The sequence below is a fragment of the Dendrobates tinctorius genome, unplaced genomic scaffold (assembly GCF_039654945.1).
Source record: "Dendrobates tinctorius isolate UK_male_01 unplaced genomic scaffold, ASM3965494v1 ptg000160l, whole genome shotgun sequence".
Lineage (NCBI taxonomy): Eukaryota > Metazoa > Chordata > Amphibia > Anura > Dendrobatidae > Dendrobates > Dendrobates tinctorius.
Window position 1 is genome coordinate 22,282,177 of NW_027361827.1, and position 25,149 is coordinate 22,307,325.

The 25,149-nt window shown below is 45.9% G+C and overlaps 1 protein-coding gene across 1 annotated transcript in view; it reads left to right on the plus strand.

Annotated features, from left to right (window-relative positions):
- The window catches only part of ECPAS (Ecm29 proteasome adaptor and scaffold), a 229,006-nt gene that overhangs the window by 54,153 nt on the left and 149,704 nt on the right, over positions 1–25,149 (plus strand). Inside the window, exons 7-13 of the mRNA XM_073549708.1 lie at positions 2,804–2,943; positions 3,138–3,219; positions 11,408–11,527; positions 11,660–11,745; positions 13,209–13,287; positions 13,982–14,031; positions 14,123–14,189. Of these exons, the coding sequence (XP_073405809.1) occupies positions 2,804–2,943; positions 3,138–3,219; positions 11,408–11,527; positions 11,660–11,745; positions 13,209–13,287; positions 13,982–14,031; positions 14,123–14,189 (624 nt within the window). The remainder of the gene's footprint in view (positions 1–2,803; positions 2,944–3,137; positions 3,220–11,407; positions 11,528–11,659; positions 11,746–13,208; positions 13,288–13,981; positions 14,032–14,122; positions 14,190–25,149) is intronic.

Below are 25,149 nucleotides of genomic sequence, written 5' to 3' on the forward strand. Positions count from 1 at the left end.
TGGTGGTTAGACAGGACAAACTTGACGTCAGGGATGCTATGGGACAAACCAGTGACCGACATAATTCTGACAGATGCGAGCTCCTCAGGCTGGGGAGCGCACCTAAGGGGTCATGGGGCCCTGGGGGCCTCGAGCAAAACGCATCTTCCAACTTGAGAGAACTGTGGGCAGTGAGCAAAGCCCTAAGAATCTTTATTCCCTTCCTCAGCAGCCGCAATGTCTGTATCATGTCGGACAACAGAGTAACAGTGGCGTACATCAATCACCAGGAGGGGACAAGATCACACTCCCTAATGAAGGCAGCCAGCGACATTTTTTACAGAGCAGAACAACATCTACTCTCTCTGACGGCACTGCATATAAAAGGGGTGGAGAATATAGAAGCTTATTTCCTGAGCTGCAATACACTAAAGCAAGGGGAATGGGCTCTAAATCGGTCAGTTTTTCAGAAGATAGTACAACTTTGGGGGAACCGGTGATAGACCTCTTCGCCAACAAAAACAACAGGCAAGTGGAAAGGTTCTGTTCATTAAACCCAAAAGAAAAGCCATGGGTGGTGGACTCATTGCAAATTCCGTGGAATTTCAGGCTAGCTATGTGTTTCCCCCGGTGACTCTGATCCCAACAGTTGTGAGGAAAATCAGGAAAGATAAAGCCAGGGTGATCCTAATAGCCCCGTTCTGGCCAAAAAGACCCTAGTTCTCGCTGTTGCACATGATGTCCCTCTCAGATCCATGGGTCCTACTGGAGATCCCAGACCTGCTAACTCAGGGTCCAATATTCCACGCACAGGTCAAGGGATTCCATCTGACGGCGTGGAATTTGAAAGGTCGCTTCTAATGGATAGAGGGTTCTCTCTGGGGTTAGTGGCCACCCTGTTAAAAAGTAGAAAGCCAGTAGCGACTAATATCTGTGGCAGAACATGGAATAAGTTCCTACAGTTCTTAGGGAAGCCGTTAGACCAGAAACCTCCGATTAAAGCCATCTTGGAATTTTTACAATCAAGATTACAGCTGGGGTTAGTTGTAAATACCCTTAAAGTTCAGGTGTCCGCACTAGGCGCACTATATAACTGCAACGTGGCAGAAAACAGATGGGTAACTAGGTTCATTAAATCCTGCCATAGGTCCATACCTATCCCATTACCAAAAATAGCCCCGTGAGATCTAAACCTGGTGTTAGAAGCCCTTACAAAAGAGCCATTCGAGCCTGTTCAACAACTGCCTATAAAATATCTCACCCTGAAGACGATTATATTAGTTGCCCTTACATCGGCCTGTAGAGTAAGTGACTTGCAGGCCCTCTCGGTAAATCCACCTTATACCCAAGTGTATCAGGATAGGGTTGTGTTAAAATCAGACCCCGCGTATCTACCTAAGGTAGTATCAGATTTCCATCGGGGTCAGGAAATTGTCCTTCCCTCCTTCTGTGAAAATCCAAAAAATCCAGGGGAGGAAAAATTCCACAAATTGGATGTTAGGAGGGCCCTGCTAGAATATATATCGGTGACTAGCCAGTGGAGGAGGTCCCAGTCCCTATTCGTAGCCTTTCAGGGTGCCAGAAAGGGTTACGGAGTGTCAAAGGGGACCATTGCCAGATGGATTAGAGAGGCCATTAGTATAGCCTACTCTGCTAGTGGTGTTCCGAATCCTGACGGCATCAAGGCTCATTCCACCAGAGCCGTGGCGACCTCCTGGGCCGAAAAGGCAGAGGTATCAATTGATCAAATTTGTAAGGCCGCAACCTGGGCCTCACCATCAACCTTCTTTAGACTTAAATCTATCCTCCTCTGCTGACTTAACCTTTGGTAGAAGGGTGCTGCAAGCGGTGGTCCCTCCCTAAGGTGGTTCAAAGTCTCCCAAAATCTCTCAGGTGTGCTGTCATGGGTGAAAGGAAAACCACCATGGTTACTTACCGGTAGCCGGTTTTTCCGGAACCCATGACAGCACCCGTATATCCCCCCACCTTTTTCACCGTATGAGTGTGCACGTTAGTAGGGTGTATTTGTGTGATGTGGTGTTGGATAAACATGTAACTAACCGGGAAGTCCTCTCATGGTCTGTAACCAACTGAAGCGGGGGAGAGGTGCCGCCCCTTATATTTCAGTAGGTTCCTGTCCTGACGGGGCGGATCCCTCTCTCAGGTGTGCTGTCATGGGTTCCGGAAAAAATGGCTACCGGTAAAAGTAACCATGGTGGTTTTCAGTTGTTTCACACTTTTTTGTTAATTATATAATTCCACATGTGTTAATTCATAGTTTTGATGCCTTCAGAGTGAATCTACAATTTTCATAGTCATGAAAATAAAGAAAACTCTTTGAATGAGAAGGTGTGTCCAAACTTAATGCATGAATGGATATCCCAATCCACGAATAACATATCTTGCTACATAGAGAACCACAGTAACTGGTCCCAATGTTTTTGTATGTTTTCATATATATCCTTCCTTAGAGGGGTTATCCCTGAATCTTTTTGGGTTTCTTTTTTTCAGACTCGCTGTAGCTGAATAAACTCTTTATAGTATAAGCGATCAGACCATCACAGGTTTAATTCTCATAATGGGACTAAAAAATATTGTAAAAAATAAAGGAAAAAAAATCATCAAAAAATTATTTTTACAGGATAGTACAAGATTGTATTCAGTTTTTTACCATGACTTTGATTGGTATAGTGAATGCAAGGAAAGAGTAAGGTGGGCACATCTAGATTTCTTGTTGTTGCATGGATGATCTAATCATGGTAGCGTGATGTGTGTTGCTCTAATCCTCCTTCCGGTGATGTAAGCTACCGTTCTGTTCCTGCAGTGCAAGCTTGGGATAGTGAAGTTTGTAGAGGCAGAACAGGTGCCGGAGCTGGAAGCTGTTATCCATCTGGTCATCGCCTCCAGTGACACTAGGCATGGCGTGGCCACTGCTGCAGATCTGGAGCTGAAGAGTAAGCAGAGGTAAGATACAAACAGCAAAGTGTCTCCTTGGAACTTCCTCCGTCACAGGTCTCCTTTTATGAACTTGCACATGGATATTTGTTTTGCAGTTCCCTTATATTTTGAATGCATGTTAACCAACGGTGAACCTTTTGTGTATATATTAACATTTTTTTGTATTAATTTATTAATTTTTAATTTTCTTTATCTTGAAGCTTAATTGATTGGAACGATCCGGCCATTATCAGCAAAATGTACAAAGTTTATCTGGGAGACATACCTCTGAAAACAAAGGAGGTACGTAATCATTTAGAGTATAACCCATCAAGCACTGAAAATCGTTTTTTCTCTATCACACTATTTTACTACATGGACTTTGAAATGCCCTTGTTCCACCCCAACCCGACCAGTCTATTTAGGTATCTTTTTTTTTTGCACTTAGTTTTTTGGTTTTTTTTTGTTATTTGCACCTTTTTTATCATCGCGTTCTTCTAAGAGCCAGAACTTTTATTTATTTTTCCTTCCGCATAGCCACGAAGGCTTGTTTTTTGTGTGAGAGGTGGTAATTTTATCTTGCCATACAACTGGATAATAGAGGGCAACATTTTATACAAAGGGATCAACCTGACCAACTGCATGAAAATAGAGTGGTATGCAAAAAGGATAATCTAAAAAAATTAATGTTTATTGGACATAAAACCAAAGACATTGGTTTCATGTACAATAAACATTAGCCAAATGGCTGTTAGTCATAGAAACCCATAATAGAGTGTAATTCTGCCCTATCAAACAATCACATGATTAACCAAGGAAGGAGAAAGATGGCGGCCATATACTAGTTTTAGCTGGGGCCGGGGGAGTGGGCGGAGCTAACCGCCAGGGGGCTGGAGGAAGAAGGGAGATGAGATGGGCCCGCCCGAATACAGAGAAGAAGGAGCAGAGCCAATGCCAAACACTAGGCCTGAGAGAAGCCGGTATCTAGATTAATTTCCTTGACCGCCAGAGCAGTGGGGAGCGGCACGGAGGCCATGAAGGAACTGCAAAAAGGTAGCCTGGCGCCCCATTCCATCTGGAAAAAGGCACCTATTGTCTAAAAGTGCCCCAACACTCCAATCCATACAATTAAATGAGGAAAAATTTTATTTTATTTTTTTTCTTTCTTCGATCCCTGTTTTCTTCATTTGAGCTCCTCTTCGCCGCCGGAAGAGAGGGAGAGAAGTGTACCTCTCCATCCAGGAATGTAAGACGACCGAACTTTCTGCGTTGCGGGACGTCCACGCCTCCTAACACTGACAGGCTCTGGTGAACGAGTGGGTGGGAGACGGGGGCCAGGAACAGATCCGGATCACCTAAACACGCTTCTGTGTTAGGGGTTGGGGTCCTGCCGACTAGACGTATGAGGATACGGGGTGGCCGTACACGCCGTACTCAGTCTCTTTGTGGGAGTACAGTTGTGACTTTTCACACTGTATCCCTCCGGGTACCTGAAAAGAAACGGCGCATACTGAGGTAGATATGGATCTAATGAAAAACCTGTGTCCAACTCCTACTGACACTAAGCTAACACTGATTATCATAGTGCCAGTCAGTGGGGTATACTGCAGAGGAGGAGCTATCTTTTTTTGTGCATAGTGTCAGCCTCCTAGTTGCAGCAGCATACACCCATGGTTCCTGTGTCCCCCAATGAATTGATAGAGAAAGGGTTCCTTTCTGGGCGACACTACACCTACCATCTCCACAGATATATATGTAGTGGTAGCCTGACATATATCTCTTAACACCTGATCCTGGAGAACACACAGGACCAAACCAGGCTAAAATAATGGCTATCAATACACTATAATTTGTGACAAGTCACTGGTAATGTAATAGAGGGGAGATACGTTTCACTATGCCTAATGGCATCAGTGATAAAAAATGTTATTTCCTCCAGCACAGTAAGTGTTGCGAGGGTTAAGTTTGTTATGGGCTGGTTTTTAGGGGGACATTCATAGAACGGGTGGGAGAATGTCCCCCCATATCTCCCCCCCCCCCCCCCCCGACAGAGCTAGTGTAGGGTCGGGGGCCGGACTGGGGGGTGGTCCCTCTGTATACTGCGCGCAGTGACGTACAGACACAAGATGGAGGCACATTTCGGGTGCAACAGGTCCAAGTTTATTCTTTCTTTCACTGTCCGCCTGACGGTCCGACAACACACCGCAATTCTCTTCACAGCTCTCGGGTTACAGAACACATTGAGACAGCGTACTTTCAACAGGAACGTATATATACGTACCGTCCCTTTTCACTCTGTGACGCTCTGACAGCTCCGTCACTGTGGCTGCCGTAGGCCTGTACACCAACAGTAATTTTACTGGTCATACGTCGTTCCAAATACGGTGTCTACACCCGGAGCCTCGTCTATACTGTGGTACTTCGTGTCAGGACCACCCCCTTGACTTCCTTTCTCCTCAGTCCCCTAGTTAGGTTTTCCTCACAGTGCAGCAACTGTCACAGTCTTCTCGTCACTTGAGCTCCCCCTGGGGACTGGAATCTTCTGGAATCCTCCTGTCAAATTTATAGCTTTCCCGGTTCCCTGTAACTCCGCCCCCCATGACCAACGGTTTCTTAGCCCTAAACTGATCTCAAGTCCTATGTTCACACTCCTCCCTGCCCTCTAATGTCAATTCCAGGTACTGCACGTCACCTACACTTTCCTAGCTGTATTCCCTTCTGTCATAACTGACATCCTGCCTGACAAGTGCAAACCCCTTTGAAACCTGACCAGTCAGTCCGTCCGTCAGGTCACCTTCCCTACACTCTCCCTTCCTTCGTCTATTGTCATCCCCGACAATCATAGCCCCCTACCTTCGTCATTCTGTTCTTCTACCATCAGTTGTTGGGCCAAACCAGCTACCCGCAGGGGCCGAAACAAACTGGGAGCACCATGCTCCGAGCGGCCTACTGCCACTCGCCAGCGTGCACGCCACATGACAACATCTTTCAAAATTGGGCTAGGTACACCTGGATTCTCTCCCTCCAGCGTGTACCTTCCCCTACTCTCCCCTTCTGCCACTTTTCACAATCCAGTATGCCATGATTGAGGCCTTACACCTACCAGATCATTGTCAGCGCCCGCCCTCTTCTTTCTGGGGTGTCTGTGGTGTCAGGGACCTGACCTGGGACTACTGTCTGTTTCACCTCTTCCATCTCTTTGCCTTTCTCTTAGTTACCAGTCATGGTCGGCGCCTCGGTCTCCCAGACCTTCTCAACTCATAGACCCCTTCGGTCTCATGTTTCCTTCGGTCACACAGATCATCTCTTACCCGGACCTGTTGCATTTTCTTGTGCATATTATACAGCAGAACAACTTTATAATATCACAAGTACCCCATTTTCTTATACACTCACTGGCCACTTTATTAGGTACACCATGCTAGTAACGGGTTGGACCCCCTTTTGCCTTCAGAACTGCCTCAATTCTTCGTGGCAGAGATTCAACAAGGTGCTGGAAGCATTCCTCAGAGATTTTGGACCATATTGACATGATGGCATCACACAGTTGGCGCAGATTTGTCGGCTGCACATCCCTGATGCGAATCTCCCGTTCCACCACATCCCAAAGATGCTCTATTGGATTGAGATCTGGTGACTGAGGAGGCCATTTGAGTACAGTGAACTCATTGTCATGTTCAAGAAACCAATCTGAGATGATTCGAGCTTTATGACATGGCGCATTATCCTGCTGAAAGTAGCCATCAGATGTTGGGTACATTGTGGTCATAAAGGGATGGACATGGTCAGCAACAATACTCAGGTAGGCTGTGGCGTTGCAACGATGCTCAATTGGTACCAAGGGGCCCAAAGAGTGCCAAGAAAAAATTCCCCACACCATGACACCACCACCACCAGCCTGAACCGTTGATACAAGGCAGGATGGATCCATGCTTTCATGTTGTTTACGCCAAATTCTGACCCTACCATCCGAATGTCGCAGCAGAAATCGAGACTCATCAGACCAGGCAACGTTTTTCCAATCTTCTACTGTCCAATTTCGATGAGCTTGTGCAAATTGTAGCCTCAGTTTCCTGTTCTTAGCTGAGAGGAGTGGTACCCAGTGTGGTCTTCTGCTGCTGTAGCCCATCTGCCTCAAAGTTCGACGCACTGTGCGTTCAGAGATGCTCTTCTGCCTACCTTGGTTGTAACGGGTGGCAATTTGAGTCACTGTTGCCTTTCTATCAGCTCGAACCAGTCTGCCCATTCTCCTCTGACCTCTGGCATCAACAAGGCATTTCCGGCCACAGAACTGCCGCTCAATGGATTTTTTTTCTTTTTCGGACCATTCTCTGTAAACCCTAGAGATGGTTGTGAGTGAAAATCCCAGTAGATCAGCAGTTTCTGAAATACTCAGACCAGCCCTTCTGGCACCAACAATCATGCCACGTTCAAAGGCACTCAAATCACCTTTCTTCCCCATACTGATGCTGGGTTTGAACTGCAGGAGATTGTCTTGACCATGTCTACATGCCTAAATGCACTGAGTTGCCGCCATGTGATTGGCTGATTAGAAATTAAGTCTTAACACACAGTTGGACAGGTGTACCTAATAAAGTGGCCAGTGAGTGTATATATATATATATATATATATATATATATATATATTTATATATATATATATTTTTTTACAATTGCTGTAAAACCATCACACACAGAAACAATAAAACATAACAGATTTTCTCCCCCTTCCTTGGACCTGGACACTCCTTCGCTTCTTCATATCCCCGCTCTGTCAGGCAAACAACTAAACGTGTGCTTTGCTAAAAAAAAACATAGAACGGAGCAAGCAAGAAAGAGAAAATAGAAACAGCAAATAAATAACAAAAAAAAAAATTCCTTTTCACACAAACTGTCCTTATGACATGCACAATGGTGCAACGAACTCCCGACAGTCCAATTCACTTTCCGGTGACTGGTAGCAAGGGACCCCACAGCCGTGAGGATCCTGGGGCCTGGGGTACGAAGAGTGTCCTAAAAGTCCTCTTTTTTTTTTTTTTTTTTTTTACGGGGGCCCACACTCTTCGGGCTCTGCGAGTACAGCTACCGCATAGTAACCGCGAGCACAATATTCCTTGTAAGAGGATACTAAGTCCCCTTCCTTCAAGGCCCTGCCATGACGTATAGAAGTTACATTTATGTAGACTTTCTGGCCAGTCTCACTATCTCGAACAAACCCGTACCCTTTTGGTATATTGGTGTACACGAGCCGTCCCAAGGATCGTGTAGCCGCCATGCCAGCCTCCCCCTTTGCATGGACCAGGTTGCTTACTTCCTGCTCCCTGGCCTTCTTCTTTTTCACAACTTCTGCGACCCAAACCGAGGGTCTGGTGTAAGCCTGGGAGTCCGGTGGGCGGGATTTAGCCGGGGGTGAAAACAGGGCAGAGGCGGCGGATGATGGCGGCCCAGCAGCCGTTGAGGCCGGGTGGCAGATAGGGGCAGTCAGGTTTTCCAAAGGTTGGGCCACAGGGCCTGGCAAATAGGCCGTATCCAGTTCCAACGCCGGCATAGCCGCGGCCGCAGGGTGAACTGCATCCGGAGCTTCAGCCGGAGCTGGCATAACCGGAGTAATGGCCGGTTTCGGGGAGGATGCCGCCACTTGCAGGGGGAACGCAACAGCGTCTTCTGGGGACAGGCTCCGCACCGGCGACACCGGGCGTGGCGTCACCGGGCAGGGTGGCTCGGGGCTGGGAGTGGAGACCCCACTCAGCTCCGCATAGACGTGGGGTTTTCCTTGGCCAGACTTTCGGGATCACAGGAGGCGGCGTGCTGCGGCTGAGTGGTGGGGGCCGCTTGCGGAGCCGCTGGTAGAGCTGGGGGAACTCTCCCATTCCCCGGCGCCGCGGTCTCCGTCACATCTTTCCCCGGCTGCTCCTGCAGTCTCCGCTCTTCACTCCACCGTCCGGTGGGGCTGGCCTCCAGGCTCAGAGGTTCCGCGGAGAGGCTCTCTGCTGGTATCTTTGGCGGCTGCTCCCGTGGGATCCGCCATGGCTCCGCTCCTCCACCCGAGATCAGACTGGCTGCTCGTGACTCCGAGGTATAGATCTTCTGGCGAAGCTCGACCTCCTGCCGCCATCGCCACTCCAAGCGGCCGATGCCTCGACAACCGCAGCGTCGCATCCCGTCCGGTGGGCAGCAATCGAATGGCGCCAACTGCCGCAGCCAATCTTTTCCTCGGTGCCACTCCCTCTGCTGGGCGGGGCGACGGCAGGCCTTTCCACCCACCTGCCAGGGTCCAGTATGTGGGAGCGTCAGCCTCCTGGTACATATCGCTATCCCCAGGGGTACGTAGGAGGTGGTCCCAGTCCATCCAGAACGACTGCAAACACCCGGACCTCTCCCCTGCGCTGAAGCAGCACCGCCATCTTGCGCCGAACCTGGTACCGCCCCGGATCCTCTGCTGGCAACGCAGATACGCCACAGCGCTCCCAATTTGTAATCCACAGGTTGGTAATTTGTAATCCACAGGTGTTTATAATCCAAACAGTGCAGTCCAAGTCCGTTTCTATTCCCTAGAGGCAGGCCTGCCGCAGAAGATATTGTATTAGCGGCGTTGATCCTGCCGACTACGCCAAGTGTAGGGTCGTGGGCCGGACTGGGGGGTGGTCCCTCTGTATACCGCGCAGAGACGTACAGACACAAGATGGAGGCATGTTTCGGGTGCAACAGATCCAAGTTCTTTCTTTCACCGTCCGCCTGACGGTCCCACAACACACCGCGATTCTCTTCACAGCTCTCGGGTTACAGAACACATTGAGACAGCGTACTTTCAACAGGAACGTATATATACGTACCGTCCCTTTTCACTCTGTGACGCTCTGACAGCTCCGTCACTGTGGCTGCCGTAGGCCTCTACACCAACAGTAATTTTACTGGTCATACGTCGTTCCAAATACGGTGTCCTACACCCGGAGCCTCGTCTATACTGCGGTACTTCGTGTCAGGACCACCCCCCTTGACTTCCTTTCTCCTCAGTCCCCTAGTTAGGTTTTCCTCACAGTGCAGCAACTGTCACAGTCTTCTCGCCACTTGAGCTCCCCCTGGGGACTGGAATCTTCTGGAATCCTCCTGTCAAATTTATAGCTTTCCCGATTCCCTGTAACTCCGCCCCCCATGACCAACGGTTTCTTAGCCCTAAGCTGATGTCAAGTCCTATGTTCACACTCCTCCCTGCCCTCTAATGTCAATTCCAGGTACTGCACGTCACCTACACTTTCCTAGCTGTTTTCCCTTCTGTCATAACTGACATCCTGCCTGACAAGTGCAAACCTCTTTGAAACCTGACCAGTCAGTCCGTCCGTCAGGTCACCTTCCCTACACTAGCACCACTGTGTGCTGACAGGACCTGAATGAGGTCACAGTCATGTGATCAGTCACGTGGTTGAGTCCAGGAGGTCTGGGCTTAAACGGCTCAAGGAAAGAACTTTCATTGTTCAGTGTGTTCGTGTGGAGAAGCACTGTAGGAGAGTGCTCCATGGACTAGAGAATCTGAACCATGTTTATTCTGGCAGCCATCAGCGGGAGGAACCCCACTCACAGAAGGACTATGTTTGTTCTGTCAGCCGTGAGCGGGAGTAACCCCGCTCACACCATTTTTTGATCTCCTGTTTTGCCCAGTGGGCTGTATTTTCTTTACTACCCCTTGGTTTATGCTACCTGTAACCTGTAATAAACCAAAGGAAGTTCTGAAAGCCGCAGTGTACCTGTGTCTACCTCCATGTGCAGCCCAGTGAGCTGACCTACCACAGATTTAATAGACTTTATCTGCTACCTTTATTATATATACATATATATTACATATACATGTGCAGCAGCATTGCAATCCATTATACAGTATATTGTCAGTATTACATTAACAGAAGCCTCTTAGCCCATGCTCCTGGCATGGTCTAAGCTGGCCACCATCGCTGGCAGACCAGGATGTTGGGTTGCCATGATGACTACCAGGCCTTTGCGATTACATAGTGGGGTTGCTGATTGGATGGGAGAGGGAGCCCCCTCCCTCTCCTAGCCTCCTGTATGTTGAGTTCAATATCTATCGCAGCAATTAGGGGGTAGAACAGCCAGGGCTCTGCTGTCAGGTAAGCTGAGCTCCTGGTGGCGATGGTGCTGGCACAGCTTCTTTGCCATGCGTGATCTACATGCTGTTCCTATAAGTCGATCACCCATACCCAACTATGATGTATTGGTATATCAAATGTCATGAAGGGATTAAATACTGCTGTTAGAGAGTGACAGCGGCATTTGAGGACTTAACTAGCGTGGGCAATTGATTGCTGTGCTACACACCCTCTTCATCCGCTGGCAATGATGTATGCTCAGTTCCTGAGTCTGCATCAAAGACAAGCACCCGACATATGATGTAACAGTGAGTCTTAGGTCGGGAAGTAGTTATTGTTAAGGTAATTAAAATAACACTTGTTATTATTATTAATATTCTTATTATTTTCAGGGAAATTTATTAAAGCCTGAACTAAAGAGAGATCCCGTCAGTACTCGTGTTAAACTAAAAATTGTCCCCCATCTCCTGAGATCAAGATTGGCAGCTGAGTTATTTCCTGCTAATATACAGGTAATTTGTTTTTCCTGCAATCTTTGCAAATGACATATGTTCCTTTTGTATAGATTAGTGTGTTCTGTAGTCTCATCTTGCTGCATTCCTGATGCGTCAGTACCATGTCTTATTTGTGCTACATTATTGCAGGTTGTCTATGATGGGCTTTTTGGTGGAAACACCAATGCAAAGTTAAGATTGCTGTCACTGCAATTTGTGCACCATATCTGTGGAGTGTAAGTACCAGGAATAACTGTGAATACTTTTATTGTTATGAAGAACGAGTGACAGATTGCTTGGTATTAGTGATGAGCGAACATACTCAGATAAGGTGCTATCTGAGCATGCTCAGTGGCTAAGTGTGTTCTCAGGGTATTTGAAAAATCTGTTCTAGTCCCCGCGCCTGCATGTCTCTTCGACAGCCGGAACACATGCAGGGATTGCCTAACAAACTGCCATGAGACTTGCAGCTGCAGCGACTAGAACATATTTTTCGAGCACGCCCAAGATACTCTGTTAGCACCTGAGCGTGCTCAGATAACACCTTATCTGACCACGTTCGCTCATCAGTACTTGGTAAGTTTGACAAAAAAGAAAAAAAAAATTACTCTACACTCACGTCCCTGCATTTATCACGATCCCAATGCATGTCACTGGATCATCTGAATTTACACCACCAAGTATTCTGCATTCAAAACAGCAGCATAATCGCTGAGACCTGTGTTTGGGTTCAAACGGCCAGGTGACTTCCATCATTAGTCTTTGGTTTGCCTTGCTCTAGTTGAAGACCCCCAATACACAATGGATAGATGTCAGACAAATAATCATTCTGTGGAAATCTTTTTCCCGGCGCTCACAAGCGTAGGAAGGCTCAGTTCAGGCAAGTGATCCAGTGTTCGCTATCAGAGAGCTACTGCCAGACTTCTGGGCAGTGTCCAAATTCAACAGGCTGGATTCTTCTTTTCCCAAACGTCATTTTTTGGGGAAATTGGGAGGCCACCAAAATGGTCAGGTTTAGTAATATTTTATCTAATTTGCATAGGCGTCTTTAAACAGCAGAGTCACCCAAAATCTCCAGTCATTTCCAAACATAATTGCATGTGTCTATTGAAAACGGGAAGGTGGCAAGGCCAAAGGTATGCTTCTTTTTACTGCTGCCCTTCCCTTCGACACTGCAAGGTAAGGTAAAATCCAGTCTAAATCATGTAATAGAAACAGAAAGTGCCATGAACACTAGGCAAATGATTCCTTGATATCTGTGATCCGATGTCTTAATTCAGAGAAATGCACATTTTTCTTCATATGTGAATGAGCTGTTCAGATCAAGAGTGTGCCTCCAGGGCTTATTTTAAATGGTGGGGGTCCTTACCAGTGTGAGACGTACAGATTAGGAGAACAGGCTGTCAGTTGTTACATGTCTCACACTGCCCCATTTCATGTAAAATAGGCTTTGGATGCTGATTTTCAGGAAGACATGTCCGGCCCATAGCTCTTAACATCTCTTTTAATTAAGAAGAAAAATATGTATCTGTCTTGGAAAAGAAATCGGATTGCAGATATCAAGGTATCATTTTACTCACATGCCCATATAAATGGCTTAGGAGGGTTGACACAAATTTGCTTTAAAAAAAAAAAAATCCTAATTACCAAATGCCTCAGTATCTCTGAAGTAATTAACATTTATTTTGCTTTTTGACAGTTGCCCGGATGCTAAAATGAAGCCTTTAGGTCCTATGCTATTGAATGGGCTTACAAAACTGATTAATGAATACAAAGAGGTAAGGATTCTATATTTCTTTAAATCTCGGATCCAGTCAGATATTATGAGTAAAATAAAATACTAGCTTAGACACCGCTTTTGAACCACAGCTGAAATCTGTATCTTCGGCTGCTGATAATCTAATTCTTTGGCGACATGAAAGCAAATGCAGAATTCTGTTCATTTCCTGTTACCAAAAAACATTGCATTATTCACTATTGGATCAAGTCTGCCAAATGGATGTAGATAGGGGGATGCTGGCTTACAAGGGCAAATGGCAACATTTTGGCTATGGGGGAAGAAAATCCATGTTTATGTTATTTTAAATTTTGGAATTTTATCATATTTTTTTCATTTTAATTTTCTAGTCTTAAATACGTTACTCACTATGCTTGTGCTTAGTTTCAGGGTTTTTTAAGAGAAAATTTGCATATATCCATTTCTTTTCATGCTATACCATATTGTTGAATCGTGTAGCGTAAAGGTACATGCCGAAGAAATGAACAAAAGAACCCTAATTTTTCTGATCATTCTAAAAAGACCAAAATTATTAAGGGAAGATATTTTATTTTCATTAAAATACTAAATAATAGCATTATTGGATATTTGTTATACTAGCACTAGCGGGTAACACTGTGTCTGATATTTCTTTATTCATGTCTTTTTGAGGTGGAAATATGTTTTAACAAATTTTATTTCCTAATTCCATCAAGGATCCAAAGTTGCTTTCCATGGCTTATTCAGCTGTCGGCAAACTTTCAGGGTATGTTTACTGCGGCAATCCTGTCTGATAAATTTTGCAGATTCTGAACGTTCATTACATTGAATTTTTGCTCTTCTTTATTTCTATCTAGCCGGATGCCTCAGCTTTTCACAAAGGACCTTGCTTTAGTTCAGCAGTTTTTTGAAGCCATGAGGAAGGTGAGAACATTCAAGTATGCCCCATAATAGCAGATTTTTTTTTTTGTATGTGATGACTATTCAGTAGAAAATTGCTGGAAATATAGCCGTAAACAAAGTATTATATTTGAAAAAGGTCTGATCAGCTGTCATGTGCCACTAACACATGGTCGCAGGGCGCCAATGGGTTGACCTGAAAACTGGTGGGTTTACAGGAGATCCTTATGATTGCTTTGCTGGTCTGTTATGAGCACCCCCAGTGGCTGGCATTCTAGTTCAAATCACCCTTCTTTTACCCCATACAAAGTGTAACAAAAATAAATGAATACAAAAATACACATATTTGGTATCACCACAATTCAGAAATGCCCGATCTATCGAATTATAAAAAGAATTAATCCAATTAGTAAACGGCGTAAAGAGAAAAAGTATGAAACCGCCAGAATTACCGTATTTTTTGGACTAGATAAGACGCACTGGACCATAAGACGCACCCCCAAGTTTGGAGTGGAAAATAGCAGAAAAAAAGATTTTTTTATAAGATAGGGGTCCGTCTTATTTTCCGAATTTAAGGTACCTTACTTGAGGGCTGGCAGTGGTACAGCAGGGTCACAGGCGGCATGGTCCCTTCCTCAGGATAAGAGAAGTGTGGCAATGCTGCAGTACCAGGGTCCGGTGTCAGCGGTGCGGCGATGCTGATGTTCAATGTGGGCTGTGGGGAGTCCCTTCCTTTGGATGCCAGAAATGTGGCGACGCCGCGGCCTGGTATCCAGGGGGGGTTGCAGCAGTGGTGTGGCGGCGGCAGAGGTGCGGTGATGCTGAGGCGCCGTGGGCGATACAGCGTGCTCCTGGGCAGGGTCCCTTCCTCAGGTGAGGTGACACTGCGTCTTACAGTTTTTTTTAGGGGAAAAGTGCGTTTTATAGTCCGAAAAATACTATACTTTTTTTGGGTCCCGCAACATTGCAATAAAATTTAATAACAGGCGATCAGAACAATTGTATCTATCCCAAAATGGTATCAATAAAACATCAGCTCAGCGTGCAAAAAATAAGCGCTTGATTTAAATTTTTTTTACACCATAAAGCAGAACCTATACATGTTTGGTATCTACGAACTTGTAATGACCTGGAAAATCATAATGGCAAGTCAGTTTTAGCATTTAGTGAACATGGTAAGAAAAAAAAAAGGAGTTGTGAAATTGTACTTTTTTTTGCAATTTCACCGCACTTGGAATTTTATTCCCGCTTTCCATAACACGATATGTTAAAACTAATGGTGTCTTTCAAAAGTTCAACTCATCCCACAAAAGATCAAGCCCTCACATGGCCATATTTTCTGAAAAATAATGAAGTTATGGAAGAAGGGTTGCAAAAATGAAAACTGAAGATCCCAAGGTGAAGGGATTAATCAGCCATACAAAACAGAAAATGACACAGTGTGTGTATATATATTTTGGTTATGTATATGAGTAACATAATCTGGACTGCGGTACGGGCTTGAGCAAGCTTCTGGCTTACAGGCAGGTCCTTCCATAAATTGAGCAGGAGAGCAGAGACACTGACCGATGATGATGGAAAGATACCTGCGGCAATGTTTCGGGGGACCTCCCCCTTTCTCAAGCCTGCAATCTTTCTTCCATTCTTTCCTTTTAACAACGCACTCCATGTGACCCAGCACCAATTTTGACACTAGGTAATAAAACCAATTTAGTACAAAACCACTTGTTTCTCTAGTCACCTTCCACGACAGCCATATCGGAGGATGTCTCCCTGCCCTAATGGGGGACAGGAAATGCAAAAGAGGTTAAATAACCCTCCCCTTCCTGCTATCTCCAGTGTTTTTCCTGTCCCCTATGGGGCATGAAGGGGTCCTGATAGTGCTGCCGTGGCCGGTGGCCGGAGGCACTACAACATCAGATACCTGTAACCAGTCAACGGTTGGGGGCTCTGCTCTCCTCGGTAGGAAGGCTGCTCCCGTCTCCACTTTGGTGGTACTCGGGACCCTTGCCCGCCCCTCCTGCGCCCCCTCAGCAGGGTAAAGCGGGGCGGTGCTGTGCGGCCGGGGTCCTCCTCCCCATGCGGCATGCGATCCGGGCACGCACGTGCACACCGGAGGTGGCGTTGGGACTGGCGCCGAACTTCCGGTTTGCCTTCCACCTGCGTGCCAGGCGGGAACGCACGCGTGGTCCGGGGCGCCAGCCACCGGCCCTTCTGGGCTGAGCGTGGCTGCTCTAGTCAGGCAGCCGCTAAGCAGCTTGAGGCGGGCCAGGACCAGAATGAAGCACCGCTGAATGTGCAGGGGCAGCCACTGAGCAGCTGGGGAATTCAGCTGTGGGGAGGGGTGATTGAAATGACCCTCACCTGATTATTCTAATCCTGGTCTGGGTGCGTCCAGGTAAGGCCATTATCTGTACAGTGACTGTGGCAGACTGACCATGGACGGCGACAAACCCTTACTGCCTGCTACTGTGGAGCACAGCGTCACCCTCCTACTGTAATGGGTTCCCCCCTTTCTGTCCAGAGTAGTCTCGGAGGTGGCTTAGTATGCCTTCTCTTTCTCTTGTAGGGAGACAAGGCCTCTGACCCTAAAAAGAATAAACCAGGTGTGGTTCCAGGCCTCCCTCTTCATATAGGAGTAGCTTTGTCAGCCCTGCACGGACAATGTATTACGTACAGAGCAGCCCTCCCTACTGGACAGTATAAAAACTCTCATCGGACAAGAAGTCCAATCTTCTATGACGACATTTTCCCAGCCACAGCCCCCTCCTGCTAGGAGGAAATCGGCACCTGTGGAATCTGATTGACTCGGGTGAATTTGATACCTCTAGCTCAGAGGATGCTTGGGAAAATGAGGGTTCCACTTCCACCCTCAGATCTGGGAATACTATCTCTCTTCTGAAGGTGCCTCCGGCCATTCTAGGCTGAGCGTGACTACATTCGTCGCGGCCGCTAAGCAGCTTGAGGCTGGGCCGGGACGGGAATGAGAGACCAGATTAGTTAGTACGGGAGGAGGAAGTGGAATTCTCTATACAAGATGAGATGTTTGGAGGGGCTGAAGCCTTCACAGCTGGTAATGGGCCCCTCCCGAGAGAGACTTGGTGTCACCTCAGAATTGAGGAATCGGTTTTTCCCTTGGACGGAGATGGCTCCTTATGGGAAGTCCCTAAAGTGGGCGTGCAGGAGAGCGGCTCTTCCATTTAAGTTCAACTCTCAATGGCAAGCTTGCTCAGGAAATCCTGGGATGCCTCCACAACCCTGCTTAAGGCCATTATAGCCTCTACGTGTGTAGCCGGGTCCCTGTCTGCTGGTGGCGTACGCCGTAGGATCACCTCACTCAGGGGACCTCCAGGGAAGAAACCCTTGACTCTCTTTCCCTATTACAAAAGTGACAGGGTTCCTAGCGGATGCTTCCGCTAAGTCCGTCCGGGTAGCAGCAAAATCTGCTGTGCCAACCGGCCCTTCTAGGTTCGTCAGGTAGCGACTGCTAAGCAGCTTGAGCCTGGGCCGGGACCCGAATGGGAGACCAGCCTACAATCGCAGGTCACGGGTCATGCATTTACCTCTCCAACTCAGCCAGGGGAACTCTGTGGCTGAAAGCTGGGGGAGGAGACTTTGTCAAACATCTAAACGTTTCTCTTTCAGGGAAATTATGTGGCCCAGCTCTGGATGATATCCTAGAGAAAGCAACTGATGAAAAGAAGTCTCTACCGGAAACCTAGGACACGATTTTTTCGTCTCCCTCCCCGTGACCAGTCCTCCCAGAATTCACGATTCTCCGGTCAGGGGCCAACCCTTGAATTTCATAGATTGTTGCAATCCATAACCTCAAACCAATGGGTTATTCGCACCTTTCACGATGGACTGAGATTGAGGTTTGAGAGTCCTCCCCCTCAATGCCTAAGAGTGACGTCCTTGCAGGCGTACCTCCAAAAATCCTTGCTGTCAGACATAGACACTTCTGCAAGGTAATCTCCCCAGTTCCACGCTGTGCGTGACTGCTCCCGTTGGGTGTCAATTGCTAGGCGGCTTGGAGCATGTCCGGGACCAGAATGGAAGACCAGCGGGCAAATCGACAGGAGATAGGCAGAGGCCACTACTCTCGCCTCTTCATAATTGTAAAACCCTCAGGAAAGCAGGGTTATAATAAACTTAAAACCCTTGAACCAAGTGGTAAAGTACAGTTGATTCAGGATAGAGTCGGTTAAGTCGGCAATCCCCCTCATAGGACAAATTGGGTGTTGGTCACAATAGACCTGAGGGACCCTTACTATCATGTCCCGATTCATCCAGACCACAGGGAATTCCTCAGGTTTGCGGTTTTCCAGGGTCCCCGGGTCAACCACTACCAGTTCAATGTCCTGCCGTTTGGGGTGTCATCAGCCCCTCGAGTGTTTACCAAGATAATGGCAGAGGCAATGATCTTCATTTGCCAGCAGGGGATTTGCACTGTCCCATACCCAGACGACTTTCTAATAAGGGCTCCATCCATGTCTCGCCTGAACCAGGACGTAGAAAAGTCCCTGGAGATTTTACAGTCCTTGGGTTGGATTCCCAACCTGGATAAATCAGACCTTCTTCCTTCGTCAGGGAAGAAGTTCTTAGGGATACTCCTGGACTCAGGAAGGCGAACATCTTTCTTACCCAGGGAACAACAACTCGACCTTTTTCAGAGGTCCTCCAGGTTCGGAGACCAGAGAGCACCTACCTTGAGACTCAGTGTCCATCCTAGGTTCGCTTACAGCGTGCGTCCAAACTGTTTCCTGGGCTCAAGCCCATACTTGGTTACTTTAGTCCTATAGTCCTATGTACTTCGGTGTTCGAAGAAGTATCGGAATACTCTGACCAAGAGAACCCCTCTTCCTGGTCATGTGAAGGCGTCTCTCCTATGGTGGCTGGACTACCAGAACCTCCAGCGGGGCGTCAGCTCGAATCAGCTCTCCCTGGAAATTGTCACCACAGACGCCAGTCAAAGAGTCTGGGGTGCTATAGTGGAGAAATCACACTTCCAGGGGGTATGGCCCCCAGACGTCAGAGCAAGCTCCTCAAATGTGAGAGAACTGAAAACTGTGGAGGAAGCGTTGAAAGCAGCATCAACCCTTGTCCAAATCATCTTGTACGTGTCTGCCCAGACAATGCGACTACAGTGTCCTACATCCGACACCAAGGACGCACGAAATTCTTCAACCAAAAAATTGGTAGTTGCAAGAAATTTTTCTTGGGCAGAGAAACGTCTGTTGTCCTTATCAGCAGGCGAACTTCCTCAGCAGGAAGGACGTTCATTCCGTGGAATGGAGCCTAGACCAAACAGTATTTTTGCCTCTGGTGTCAAGGTGGGGAAATCCCGATGTGGACCCTTTTTGCCAGCGGTCAAAACGCGAAGGTGGAAACTTTTTTTCTCTCAGTCCCACCGACGGAGCATGGGGAGTAGATGCCTTCTCCCATCCGTGGCAGTTCAATCTGGCTTACACCTTCCCTCCGATTCCCACAGTAGCGAGAACACTGCAGGAGATAGGGGCAGAACAAGTCGTTACAATCCTAGTGGCTCCCTTGTGGCCAGGGAAAAGCTGGTACGGAGCCCTACGGAACATGGCTCAGGAAGACCCAATACTTCTGCCCCTAGAGGGCCAGTCTCCTTTACGAAGACCCTCTACTGCACCCAGACCCGCACAGAATGAACCTTGCGGCCTGGCTACTGAAGCCGGAATTCTAATGGCTTAAGGCATTTCCAAGGAAGTGATCCAAACTCTACAGGGCCACCGGCCATTCTAGGCTGAGCATGACTAACGCCATTTACGGGAAGATTTGGAAGATGTTCTCATCTTGGTGTTCCCTAAGTGTCCTGGACGCCTTCCATCCTAATATCACACAGATCTTAGAATTTCTTCAAGACGGCTTAGTTCTAGGGCTCACTCCTAGTACACTAAAGGTACAGGTATCAGCTCTTAGTTCATTTTACAATCAAGATCTGGCAAGCCATCGCTGGATCAAGCGATTCATAACCTCAGCAACTAGAATCCGTCCCAGACGCCGTAGTCAGTTTCTCCGTGGGACTTGAACCTAGTTCTCAAAGGCTTGACCAGGGAACCGTTTGAGCCACTGTCTTCCACGGCTCTGGAAAACTTAACACTAAAAACTGTGTTTTGGTAGCAATTACTACCGCAAGGCACATAGGAGAATTACAGGCCCTTTCAATACAGGAGCCATACTTGACCATCATGGAAGATAGCATCTACCTAAGGTTAAATCCCTCCTTTATGCCTAAGGTAGTGTCAAACTTTCATAGGTTCCAGGACATTGTATTACCTTCCTTCTGTACAAACCCCTCTAACACGAAAAAAGAAGCCTTTCACACCCTCGACGTCTGTAGAGTAGTTCTCTTCTACCTTCAGCAGACGGAGAGTTGGAGGATTGACCATATTTTATTTATTCAAATTTCCGGTCGGAATAAAGGCAAAAAGGCGGCAAAAATTACAATCACGAATTGGATCAGGCAAGCTATCAGCCTCACCTACTCGTCACAGAACGTTCCTCCTCCTACATCTCTGAAAGCCCACTCTACTCGTCAGTATCAACATCATGGGTAGGAAGAAGGAACGCATCTTCTGAGCAGATATGCAGAGCCGCCACCTGGTCGTCTGTACATACATTCACCAGACACTATACACTAAATTACAACAGGGATTTAACATTTGGCAGATATGTTCTGCAGGCTGTTGTCCCTCCCTAAGAAATTAGTTGTTGGTATTTCTCTGATATGGCTGTCGTGGAAGGTGTCTAGAGAAAATAGAATTAGTCTTACCGGTAATTCGGTTTCTAGGAACCTACCACGACAGCACTAATTTACCTCCCTATCTGATACTCTTATTGGATGATTCCTACACCTTGATGGTAACTATACATGCTAGTGTGTCCAGAAAAAACACTGGAGATAACAGGAAGGGGAGGGTTATTTAACCTCTTGTGCATTTCCTGTCCCCCATTAGGGCGGGGAGACATCCTCCGAGATATGGCTGTTGTGGAAGGTTCCTAGAAACCGAATTATCGGTAAGACTAATTCTATTTTCCTTCTATTATTATAGAGAACCAGTGTAATACATCTTTTAACGATTGCACTATAAAAAGCTACAAAAATGCATTAGAAACTCCTCTCATGTAATGTTTTGCTAATTTTTTATGGCAGAGTTTGAAATAATTGTGTTTTCTAGTGAGTTTAGTGCACACATCAAGTTATGGACCCAATTTGTGGACGGCATATTTTTTTTTCTGTTCAGGTTCTGTTGAAGAAATCTATGCATTTTATATACAGTGGGGAAAAAAAGTATTTAGTCAGTCAGCAATAGTGCAAGTTCCACCACTTAAAAAGATGAGAGGCGTCTGTAATTTACATCATAGGTAGACCTCAACTATGGGAGACAAACTGAGAAAAAAAAATCCAGAAAATCACATTGTCTGTTTTTTTTTCATTTTATTTGCATATTATGGTGGAAAATAAGTATTTGCTCAGAAACAAGCAATCAAGATTTCTGGCTCTCACAGACCTGTAACTTCTTCTTTAAGAGTCTCCTCTTTCCTCCACTCATTACCTGTAGTAATGGCACCTGTTTAAACTTGTTATCAGTATAAAAAGACACCTTTGCACACCCTCAAACAGTCTGACTCCAAACTCCACTATGGTGAAGACCAAAGAGCTGTCAAAGGACACCAGAAACAAAATTGTAGCCCTGCACCAGGCTGGGAAGACTGAATCTGCAATAGCCAACCAGCTTGGAGTGAAGAAATCAACTGTGGGAGCAATAATTAGAAAATGGAAGACATACAAGACCACTGATAATCTCCCTCGATCTGGTGCTCCACGCAAAATCCCACCCCGTGGGGTCAGAATGATCACAAGAACGGTGAGCAAAAATCCCAGAACCACGCGGGGGGACCTAGTGAATGAACTGCAGAGAGCTGGGACCAATGTAACAAGGCCTACCATAAGTAACACACTACGCCACCATGGACTCAGATCCTGCAGTGCCAGACGTGTCCCACTGCTTAAGCCTGTACATGTCCGGGCCCGTCTGAAGTTTGCTAGAGAGCATTTGGATGATCCAGAGGAGTTTTGGGAGAATGTCCTATGGTCTGATGAAACCAAACTGGAACTGTTTGGTAGAAACACAACTTGTCGTGTTTGGAGGAAAAAGAATACTGAGTTGCATCCATCAAACACCATACCTACTGTAAAGCATGGTGGTGGAAACATCATGCTTTGGGGCTGTTTCTCTGCAAAGGGGCCAGGACGACTGATCCGGGTACATGAAAGAATGAATGGGGCCATGTATCGTGAGATTTTGAGTGCAAACCTCCTTCCATCAGCAAGGGCATTGAAGATGAAACGTGGCTGGGTCTTTCAACATGACAATGATCCAAAGCACACCGCCAGGGCAACGAAGGAGTGGCTTCGCAAGAAGCATTTCAAGGTCCTGGAGTGGCCTAGCCAGTCTCCAGATCTCAACCCTATAGAAAACCTTTGGAGGGAGTTGAAAGTCCGTGTTGCCAAGCGAAAAGCCAAAAACATCACTGCTCTAGAGGAGATCTGCATGGAGGAATGGGCCAACATACCAACAACAGTGTGTGGCAACCTTGTGAAGACTTACAGAAAACGTTTGACCTCTGTCATTGCCAACAAAGGATATATCACAAAGTATTGAGATGAAATTTTGTTTCTGACCAAATACTTATTTTCCACCATAATATGCAAATAAAATGAAAAAAAAAAACAGACAATGTGATTTTCTGGATTTTTTTATCTCAGTTTGTCTCCCATAGTTGAGGTCTACCTATGATGTAAATTACAGACGCCTCTCATCTTTTTAAGTGGTGGAACTTGCACTATTGCTGACTGACTAAATACTTTTTTTCCCCACTGTATATTAATTAATGTGATCCACTGATTGCTTTTACACTGTTGAAGACCCCATGCCTGTCATTACGGTCCTCCTGTGAGAGTCAGCCTGTAGCTGGCGTTCATGAGAGATTACGATTTAAGGTGATTCTTTGCTATGGATAACACAAGCAACCAGACAATCGCACCTTCAAGTTCCCTAATGGGGATTAAGTACAGTAACATAAAAAAAAGTTTTTAAAAATTATATTTGAAAAAAATACAAAAGTTCAAATCAACACCCACCCCCCCTTTTGCCCAATTAAAAATAAAATAATAAAAAAAATACATATATTTGGTATTTCTGCATTCATAAAATTCTGATGTATCAAAATATAAAATTAATCCGATCGGTAAACGGCGTAAAAATGACAACTCAGGGAGCAAAAAATAAGCCCACACACAACCCCATATCCCGAGAATAGAAAACACTATAGATCTCAGAAAATGGCAACACAAGCTAAAAAGCTTTGTCTGACAAATTTCCAATTTTCTAGTTTTTCATTGCTTAAATTTTTTTTTATCTATCTATCTATCTGTCTATCTATCTATCTATCTATCTATCTATGTGACTTGACAATGGATTTGAAGAATTTCAGAAAGCATTAATTTAAAAGCATGGACAATAAAATAAACCAATATCCATTTTTTTTTTATTTTAAGGTACATTTTTTGCAAATTATTTATTTATTTTTATTTCCAGAATAAATACGTATTTTTTTTTAAAAAAATATTTGTTATTTAGATTCTGGATGGTAGCGTTCACTATTCTACAACCATGGTAGCTATGTGCATGGTTTGAATTTATGTTGAAGGGACTTTGGGTTGTTGGTTGGTTGACTGATTGTTTTAGAGCATCAGTATGCATGACCATGAATGTTATAACAGGCTTCTCCAGCTCTGGAGATCCGATTGTTGGCACCCTTGCCAATCAGCCTGTTGAAGAGGCTGCAAGTGCCACCTCCTTTTCTTAGTTTCATTCATTTGGTAGAGACTATGATGCCAGGAATAGTCACCAGCACATGTCTTTAGCCATATCTGGTAAAGATATAGATGGTCAGTAGGCTGATCAGCAATTTTAAAGTGCTGGGAAACACTTTTAGCAGCTTGTGGACACAGAGTGGTTTAGATCATATACAGGTTGTGTATTATGACGTGAATATATATGACAAAATGTGAGATTTTAGGTGCTTACCCAACAACACAATTCAATGTCCAGCCAATCATCACTATTGCATGAGCCACAAGGAACCTGCAGGCTGGCAGAATATTGAAATCCACCACCAAAGGAAACGCTGGAATGAAGATGGACTTCACTCTACACTTATTATGTGACACCTACATCTGGAAATTGTATCTGGGATCTGGTCTTCTACATGCCAATGTCAAGTGTCTCCTAGATGAGATGAAGCTATTTTCTTGTTTTCAGTGACGGCTCAGGATTTCTGTTTCTGTTTTAGTTTTATATCAGTAAGGCTGCATTTTTAGTGCATTTTTTAAACCATAGTGACGACCGAGCATGCTCGAGTGCTAATAGAGCATTTTCGGCTCAGGGTTTTGTTACCACACCTGCGAACTGCATAATGTGGGGGCAGAGACCTTGAGTCTAGCGATGTGTCACTTACTTTACTGGGTGCTGCAGATTTAGCAGTTCCCAGAATGCTGAGCTCTGTACAACCCCACCCACATCACTGATTGGCAGCTTTCTGTGTGCGCTGAGCATAGGCAGAAAGCTGTCGGTGATGTGGAAGTGGTAGAACTACCTGGTAGCAATTTTACTAGTGCTCTGCACTGAGAAACCCAATAAAGGGACGCATTGCTGGAAAAAGAGTCTCTGCCTTTACATTATGCAACTTTCAGATTAGGTAGCAAAAGTCTGGTTACAGGTTCAATCTAAAAATCCCTAACTACTTATGGCTGAGAACTAAACAATAAGTTACTTTCTTGTGTGACATTCACATCTGTCAGCATGTAAATATCCTATTTTAACCGCATGGAGTACTATTCCTACTTGGGCTAACTTGGTAAAAATGATTATGCATTTTATTTTGGGAG